The 9924-nt window shown below is 34.6% G+C and overlaps 1 protein-coding gene across 1 annotated transcript in view; it reads left to right on the plus strand.

The window, feature by feature from the left end:
• The window catches only part of MCCC2 (methylcrotonyl-CoA carboxylase subunit 2), a 38392-nt gene extending 29065 nt beyond the window's left edge, over window positions 1-9327 (plus strand). The window contains exons 13-17 of the mRNA XM_070743114.1: window positions 880-946; window positions 1650-1806; window positions 2545-2659; window positions 3319-3404; window positions 9127-9327. Of these exons, the coding sequence (XP_070599215.1) occupies window positions 880-946; window positions 1650-1806; window positions 2545-2659; window positions 3319-3404; window positions 9127-9244 (543 nt within the window). The 3' untranslated portion in view covers window positions 9245-9327. The remainder of the gene's footprint in view (window positions 1-879; window positions 947-1649; window positions 1807-2544; window positions 2660-3318; window positions 3405-9126) is intronic.
• The last annotated feature ends 597 nt before the right edge of the window (window positions 9328-9924 follow it).

A 9924-nucleotide genomic window follows, 5' to 3' on the forward strand; every position in this document is an offset into this window, starting at 1 on the left:
TTTTTTGGTCTTTCTAGTTGGGTGATATTTCATTTTTAGTATTTGATAGGATTGTACTTTCCTATGGAATTCTGATGATGAGCATTTGTTTAGATTTATATCTGCTGTTAATATATCATGAAGTTCAAAAAGATAAAGATGTTTTCATTTTTTTTAGAGATAGGATATAACCTAATGATTGAATAATTAAGATCCTTCTATTTTTCATATTGTCTTTCTATCCATTCCAATTTGCAATATATGGGATTCATTGTGGGGCTTAATTTTGAGGACTGTAATGTAGATGAGATGATGTAAATTGTGTACTTTCAATTTCTATAGATGCTGAGCAGTTGTAGGTTGTTATTAAGATTTTCTCAAGATACCTGCTGCAGTACTTTTTAGTACTTTTTATAGCAATGTTACTATTTCTAGGATTAAGTACAGTAGCAAACTGTTACCTCAGTTACTATCACCTGCTATTTTATCACATCATCATGTGTTAAAACCTTGTACAGTCTATTTTAGCAGTTATTAGGGAATGAGTAATTGCTTCATGGATCAGCTTTATAAGAAAGTAAGTCAATGCCATATAGAAAAGTTTTGTTTTAAATATGATTTCATAGTTTGAAGGATAAAGCTATTTACAGAATTATTTCACTTGAGAAAATGAACAACAGATTCAAATTCAAGATTTTGGCAACTTCTCTGCTTGTTTTGGCAGCACATATACTAACATTGGAACAATACAAAAATGCAATTTCTTTTTCTTATTTTTTTAAAATAAGCTTTATGGTTTTAGAAATACTGCCTTAGGGTCATACAGTGGTTTTAGCAGCCGATATTGTTTAACAATTATTTTTCAGCAGGGCAACTATCAATTTTTTCTTATCTTTGCAGGCCACACATTTTATTCAGCTTTGTTGTCAGAGAAATATTCCCATTATATTTTTACAAAACATCACAGGTAATAAGTGATTATCATAATCTATGGAATGAATTATAAGGCAATAAATATCTGAGCAAATAACTATACCTTTTCTTTCAAATAACTGTATAATAATAATAAATTAATTCCTCATCATCATTTCTAGCAACCTTATTTACGAGTTTGGGGAATATTGTCAGATGGATTCAAATTGAATTATTGTTGCTGTATTTAGTTTTTGATAAAGTAGCTCTCAAACTAAGTTTATAATCTGATTTAGTTTCTGTCCGGTGCCCTGTTATTTACTTGGACAGTTATCATTTAGCAATAACTGAGTGATTCCCTTAAGTAATAATTAAATAATTATGAAACAGTTTGTCATAGTTAAGATTCAGATCTAGAAATCTGGAGATGGTGAATTCTACCTTAGGTATGAAACCATCTGTTGATTTTAGGCTGGTCATTTTCTCTCTCAGCCCAACCCAACTCCCAGGGCTGTTATTGGGAAAATAAGAGGAAGAAATGTTATGTGTGTTTAATTTCTTGAGTTACTTGTAAAGTAATAAAGGCAGGATAAAAATTTAGCAAATTAATATCATCAGCTAAAAGCTTACAAAGTATCAGACATATTAGTTGAACCAATTAAAGTAATGTGAAGTTTTATAGTCTCACTTGCTTTGTTTTTCCAATGGCGAAGCAAGCTATTTGCAAATATAATGGTCTTAACTCTTTCTCCAATTAGGCTTCATGGTTGGTAAGGATTATGAAGCTGGTGGTATAGCAAAAGATGGAGCCAAGATGGTGACTGCTGTAGCGTGTGCCAGTGTGCCTAAAATAACGGTTATTATTGGAGGGTCCTATGGTGCTGGAAATTATGGGATGTGTGGAAGAGCATATAGGTAAGTATGCACTTCAGCAATAGTATTGTAAATATTGAGAATATGTCTATAACATGTGAAAATATTATTTTTAATCTAGAAGAGAGTATTGTTCTATTGTATGATTTAAAAATACCCATGCAAAAGAATTATTTAATTCAAGGATGCCACTAGATTGCATGTAGCTGCATATGTTATACATATCATGGAATAAATCCTTCAGTAGTTCCCCTTTAATAAGATTCATATTCAGTAGTAGTGTCCCAGATTATGGAACAAAAGGCAAAATATGTTTTGTTTACATGGGCTGAAAAGACCATTGATAGTTTAGAAGGACAGTGAAAGATCTAGGAAGATTTTAATTGTGTTCACATTATGCAGATGACATTAGAGATTAGGATTGCCCACACGCTCCTTGCCTTTCGCAAACTTCTTAAAACCCATCTCTGCTGTCAGGCATGGGGGAATTGAGACATCTCCCACTGGCCTATATAATTTATGCATGGTATGTTGTGTGTATGTCTTGCTTTTTTAAATAAGGGTTTTTAGAGACTTTTTTATATTAGATTTGTGATACATTGTTTTTATTATTGTTGTGAGCCGTCCCGAGTCTGCGGAGAGGGGCGGCAATCAAATCAAATCAAATCAAATCAAATCAAATCAAAAAAATTGTTCCTTCTCTGTCCCCTCAGTCATAAATGAAGGAACAAATTTGTAAACAGCTGAAGAGATTTTTATTCTATCATTTGTATTTTTCAGTCCAAGATTTCTTTTTATGTGGCCGAATGCTCGGATTTCTGTGATGGGAGGAGAACAAGCGGCAACTGTTTTAGCTACAGTAGCCAAGGACCGAAAAACAAGGGAAGGAAAGCAGGTAATGTCCACTACTTTTAATATTTTGAAATACTTTGGTATTTGGTGCCATCACTTCTCTCTATTTTCTTACAATATAGTTATTTTTTCTAATTGTATTCATTCAGGAATTCATACTGTACCTTACAATAATACTTCAATTATCACTTGTACTTACAGAACTTACTTATTAGTAATACAATAGTAAAAATATGAATACAAAGGAATATAAATTATTTAATTAGTGACCTGCTATCAAATTGTTGTACTTATGTTTTATAAGTCTAGCACTACCGGTATAAGCAAATTGTTGAAATTAATGTTACTCTCACAGGGAATCTAACTAAAGAAAATGTCGATATCTCATTTTTATAACCAAGAGGAGCAAGGAAAACAATTCTTCAGAACATTGCATTTAAAAAAATCTTTATCATTTACATAGTTTAAGAAACTGTTTGCTTAAACACTGATACTGATTTCTGTAAGAAAAATGCCACTAATATTGCTGCAGTTTGCAGCACATTAAATAGGAAATCCCACCGAACTAAACAGAAGTTCAAATGTACCCAGCATTATTGATTAGTCATTTAATGCTTATTATTATCTCTTAGAACAGGATGCGCAGTGCTCTTGCAGATGAAAATTGCCAGAGTATCTATTGCTGTTAATTATCTTTTGTAGTTTTCTGAAGAGGAGGAAAAAGCTCTGAAAGAGCCAATAATTCAGAGGTTCGAAGAAGAAGGAAACCCTTATTATTCTAGTGCACGGTACGTACAGATGAGGGTGACAGCTTGTCTTTATATGTGTAACAGCTTAAATATAATTTTAAAGAGTGGTTGGTTGGAAAAGGAAGCCAGACAGCCAGCTGGCTAGCCTCAGTCTTCAAGCTGAAGAGACAATATTTATCCCGTCCATTAGTGAAAATTTGCTTAAGATTGATCTTGTAACTAAATGTAATGGAATGTGGGAAAAACCTTGGGAGACAGGGCAAAGAGGTGCTGACAAGGGAACTATCAGATAAGAGATTATTATTATGCATTATTTTACATTTGGAAACATTAAACTGCAGTTTTCCATTGCTTTGACCATTTATCTAGTAAAGCTAAATCGTTTACCATATTACAGATGCCTCCAGGAATATCAACCCTATTGCACACTTTAGAGTCATCGGCAAATAGGCAAACCTTCCCTACCAAACCTTCCCCTATGTCACTCACAAACATATTAAAAAGAATAGGACCCAGAACAGACCCTTGTGGCACACCACTTGTAACCTGACTCTGCTCAGAATACTCGCCGTTAACAATAACTCTCTGATGTCTACACTTCAGCCAGCTGCAAATCCATTGAACTATCCAGGGATTAAGTCCAATCTTCACTAATTTATCTATCAGCTCTTTATGTGGAACCGTATCAAAGGCTTTGCTGAAGTCCAGGTAGGCAATATCCACGGCACCACCTTCATCCAACACCTTTGTGACATAGTCAAAGAAATCAATGAGATTAGTCTGACATGATTTGCCTTCAGTAAAGCCATGCTGATTTGGGTCCAATAAGTTATTGTTTTTTAGGTGCTGATTTATCCTTTTTTGAGTAGAGTCTCCATCATTTTAACTACCACTGATGTCAAGCTAACTGGCCTGTAGTTACCAGCTTCTTCTCTACTGCCCTTCTTGTGGATAGGCACCACACTGGCCATTCTCCAATCCTCAGGAACTTCTCCTGTTAACAAGGATTGGTTAAACAAATCAGTCAGGGGGGTAGCAATGACAGATCTGAGTTCTTTAAGAACTCTGGGGTGGATGCCATCTGGACCCATTGCCTTATTTATTTTTAATCGTTCAAGTTCTTCTAAGACATCGGCTTCTAAGATCACTGGAGCTGAATCCGTACAGAAGGAAGCAATGCTATATCCCTCTATAGTATTATTTGTTTTTGCTTCTATGTATGTGCGGAAGCAAAGAAATAGGGGAAAATCATCCAAATCTCATTGGTGTGAGGACATAAGCATGAGATATTGGTTGCTGTGCACCATGAGCGCTGGTGACTGGCAGCCCATCACTGCCGTCCATGTTAAGTATCATTGAATTCTGAGCTTTAATTCCTTTTCTGCAAACTTGTTCTGTTGTTCACTCTATTTGTGGCTCTAAAGCAGTGTTTCCCAACCTTGGCAACTTGAAGATATCTGGACTTCAACTCCCAGAATTCCCCAGCCAGCATTCGCTGGCTGGGGAATTCTGGGAGTTGAAGTCCAAATATCTTCAAGCTGCCAAAGTTGGGAAGCACTGCTCTAAAGAACAATTCTACTAACATGGGCAAGAGGGGAAGTCTCCAAGTGAATCACGGGAGAATTATTTATTTTTTAATACTGAAGTGCCATGTACGTGCATGCAGTGTTCAGGTATTTTAGTTCTCATTATTAATGATTTATAAAGCAAATTTCATATGGGAAATAGGTTGTTATAATATTGTATGCAGTTATAAATAATCCATTCTCCCATTTTTAAAGATGAGAAATTGAAAGCTGAAGAACAGCAATTCTCCCATCTATCAGAGAAAATATTAAAATGATCTTTGTGGAATTAAATAATTTCTCTTCCAGATCACATTTGTTTTCCATGATTCTCTAGAAAGATGTGTGCTTGGTATATTTTGTAAGATATCAAGGCAACTAATGTTTCTGTTAAAACAAGTAAAATAAAATGTATATTTATGATATAATTTAAATTTTTTTGACTAACAGCAGAAACCCATATACATATATATATATTAAAAACTTCAAAAAGTCATTTGAAAAATTTTACATCAGAATCAAGTTTCCCTTCTAAAGCAGAGTGACGTGTTTCACCATAGCTGACAGATTTCCAGTTGTAACTATGGCTTGCTAAATAGTGTTACTTGAGTGTCAATTTAAATTTATTTATTTATTTATTTTGTTTCTTTCTTTGTTTGTTTGTTTCTTTCTTTCTTTCTTTCATTGTATTTGTATGCCGCCCTTCTCCGAGGATGATATTGCAATACTTATATGCTTACTTTTTGTGTGTGACCTTTGAATCAGGATTGACAACTGGCAACTGCCTGATCTAGTCTCCTTGGCCAGATTTTGGACAGACAGAAAAAAAAATCAAATTCAGAATGGTATAGCTGCACATAATTCTTATAAATCCAAAGCATCATCATGATTGATGCCATCAAGAAGCCAATTTATATTCAGGCTGACCCATTTCCAACAAAAAGTAGAACAGGCTCAGATCTAACATTAAATCAGTATGAAACAATGGCTTATGCAGCATAGTTATATTAGGATATATCCTGCTAATCTGGCTAATATGTTATGGCGCTAGAAACTGGGATACCATGAGTTCTAGTCCCACTTTAGATCTGAAGCCAGCCAACTGACTATTTCCAGCCAATCACTCTTTCTCAGCTCTAGGAAGACACCAATGGCAAACCACTTCCAAAAATCTTGTAAAAAAACTTGTCCCATGTTATTGCCAGGAGTCAAGAATGATTGATAGTAACCCTCCCCACCAAAATACAAGATTGAAATAAGTTCTTTTCAAGTATTTTTATATGTATTTACAATGTGCCTGAACTTTTATAATTGGATTATAAAATAGTACCTTTTTTTAGCAATAGAAGCCTTAATGCCTTTTATTTTGATTTTAAAAAAATCACAAAAGTTATATTACATTCTATTAGCGGTGGGCTTCTAGCCGGAACACTAAATTGGGCTTGCTGCCGCGGCTCGCGAGTGCTTGCGGGGCCAGCACGATTTTGCTTCTACATCTGTGGGAGTAGTAAAACCGCGCACGCAGGTGCGCCCGTGTTTCGGCATGCACAGAAACAAAAAACCTTCACCGAAATACAGGTGCACTTGCGGCTCTGTGTGCGATATTGCTACCTCCACAGATGCAGAAGCAAAATTGCGCTGGCCCCGCAAGCACCCATGAGCCGCGGTGGTGAGGCCAATTTAGTGTTCCGGCTAGAAGCCCACCCCTGCATTTAATCTGTAGCTGCATTTCCTCATCAAATGTACCAAGCTAAAAACTTTCATATACAGAGTTCTTAATTATCAGGTCAGACATCTTTTTAATGAGCTAGATTAATCTGCTTAGAGAATTCTAAAAGGAGTTGAATCAGTTTACCTTGTTACAAATGCCATGAGCCGCTATCTCCTGAGTTTTTGTTGCTTTTCTTTGCAGAAGTTGTGTTATGAATTTTTTACAAGGAGACATATGATTCATATTCTCACCATGGGACTTGATAGGTTGCTCAATAATTAATGCTCTGTCCCACTGGTGAAGACGAGCTCTTACTAAACAAAGAGAAAGCTAAAGTGACTTGGAGAAAGCAATCTTTATTCTACAATGAAAACTCTTTCAAGTGATCAATAAAAACTCCGCTTCCCTTAACAAAACTGTGTTTTGCAGGTTGAAAGGTTGAAAAATCCTTCCTCAGCATGAAACAGTATTTATAGTCCATCTTTCCATACAAGCAGGCCTGTCGGGGTAGTTAAATAATACAATAAAAACAACAGCAACAGTAAATTAAAATTGATACAGTTGGGAATAATTGAAATAGCTGTACAGCCATAAAAATGAATATCATTCTTTATAGTTTAAAGGCCCAGGTTGAAAAGCTTTATCTATATAGCAATAGCACTTAGATTTATATACTGCTTTAAAGTGCTTGACATCCCTCTCTAAGCAGTTTACGGAATCAGCCAATTCCCCAAACAATCTGGATCCTCATAGCGGCCAGGATAGTTTATGCGCAAAATTGGAAGGGAGAAAATACTCCCAAGGAAGAAGAGGTAACTAAGAAAATATTAGATTACGCTGTGGTGGATATGATGACAAGACGGTTAAATAATCAAGAGGAATCAGAATTTTATATTATTTGGAATAAGGTGTATACATGGATAAATAAAAAGAAAAAGAAAATGTAAACGCCAAGGAAAACTATAAATATACTAAAATGATTTCTTTTCTTTTTTTTCTTTTCTTTTTTTTAAAATTCTTTTTATTGCAAGGTTTGAACAAAACTCTTCTTTTCATTCAAATTAGTATGTTGATTTAAGGTATTAACAGTGTATTCTTCTGTAAAAAAAATTGACTTCTAGGATAAGAGGGGAAACTGCAGCCCTAACTTTATGTTAAATGTTTGTATGTCTGTCTGTCAATTTTTATGAAAAATTAATAAAGTTTAATGAAAAAACCCCCAATCTGGGTCCTCATTTTATCCACCCAAGAAGGATGGAAGGCTGAGTCAACCTTGAGCCTGATTAGATTTGATCTGCCAAACTGCTGGCAGCCGGTGATCCGCAGAAGTAGCCTGCAGTATTGCACGCTAACCACTGCGCCATTGTGGCTCTTAAATTTAAAATACAATTTTAAATTAAAGGGTGAGAGAGGTGAGAGAAATGTAATTCTCAAGATAATGTTTTCTACTTGGCTGACAGAAGGAAGACCTTTTCTACCTGACTAATTTACCTCTGAAAGTATGGGCACCATTGAAATGTCCTGTTTTGGTGATCTCAATATGTGGAGATTTGTACTGGGACAATGATACATTTAATAAATCATTTCCAGGTTTCATTTAAGTTTCCAGTCTTAGTTTATCCTATATTTAAAAATGTTGCTTAGGTTGGATTTTGAATGGAAAAGATTTCAGATCTTCAACTCATAGTTGAAATAATATGAACGTACCTCACAAAAATGTTACCCTGTTCTTTGCCCAATCCAGGCAAAACCAAACAATGATAAACATCTCCAAACTTCAAATTATCTTCAAACTACTCCTTTTCAGACAAAGATATCACTTGCTCATCCATAAAGAAAAAAAACCCTAGCATGCTCTCAAGCTATTTATTTGGTTTTTAGAGATTTTATATTTCAGTCAATTACAATTGACTGAATGTACAATTCAGTATTGTACATTCCAATAATTATCAGCACCCTTTGGCTTTAAAGTACTATTTGCTTGACATTGAACTAAATATCAAACAGTGTACTAATAAAGAAACTTTCACCCCTTTTTCTACCTTGCATTCAAATACATTTATTCTGATTGAAGTAGCCCATGTGTCTGAAAACACAAGCAGTGAATCTTCAAGGTTTTTTTCTGTAACATATGAATCAATTATTAACTGTGATGCATTTCTAGTATATATCACTGGAAAAGACTAAAAGATAAATGCAGAAGAGCTAGGCTCAAATAATAGGAAAAGGGGGAGAGGATTATATAATTTTTTAATTTTCATAATATGTAATTCTATCAGACAATATGTATTGGAAATGCAATGTCAAAGTTGAAGCAAAACTTATATTTAGCAAGTTTTATTTCAGCTATGAATGAATTTGCATACAAATGAAGCTCAGTTAAAAAGTGAACTGCATTATTGGCTATAAAGTCAGAATGTGGGGATGGTACTGTTTTAAAAATCCATTTTTCCTCTAACTCTTTGGTTTTTGTGACATATTTCAGATTGTGGGATGATGGAATCATTGATCCAGCTGATACAAGACTTGTTTTGGGCCTTGGCCTCAGTGCTGCATTCAATGCACCCAGCAAGAAGACAGACTTTGGAATATTCAGAATGTGATATGAAAGATTACCCAGTTGTACTTTAAATGAAATCAAATGGCATAACATAATCAAGTAGCAAAATAAAGATTTGTACAGTAATGCAGTTGGGTTTAATTTTCATGGATCTTAAAAAATAATTATTTTATTAAATCAAGCTCTAATCCATTTAAACAGATGTGGCTGTTGGTATTTGTAATCCATTCAATCTCTGAAAATCAGATCCATCAATTCACATTAAATGTAGTATATCAATAGAACAACATGTCTTTTTAAGGAGGGGAGGATGTTTTTGTTTTTTTTGTTCTAAATGGAGAAAGGAAGGAAATAAAATACACCAAACAATAGTAAATATTATTTAAACAGTTTCAGTTTCTTTCTACATAAATCATATTATAGTGCATTTTTCAACAGTTCAAAGGTTAAGAGTGCATACATTTCAACAAGGAGTTCTCTCCAAAACCTGTCAGAAACTGTTGGATTTCACCCTGCCTCTATTGTACCTTTGGGAATTTGGGCATGCAGGTACTTTGGAAGATGAGACAATGAAACAGCCCATCTGTGCTATCATTCAATCTTTGGGCAAGAAGATATAGTCAAAATATATTATTGACTCCCTGCCCAATGATTCTCAGTAAGAAGGCTGCCTTTTTTTTTCTACTAACAAGATAACAAGTGACCCATTATCCACTGCCCATT

Source organism: Erythrolamprus reginae, chromosome 2 (genome assembly GCF_031021105.1).
Source record: "Erythrolamprus reginae isolate rEryReg1 chromosome 2, rEryReg1.hap1, whole genome shotgun sequence".
In the NCBI taxonomy this organism is placed as follows: domain Eukaryota; kingdom Metazoa; phylum Chordata; class Lepidosauria; order Squamata; family Dipsadidae; genus Erythrolamprus; species Erythrolamprus reginae.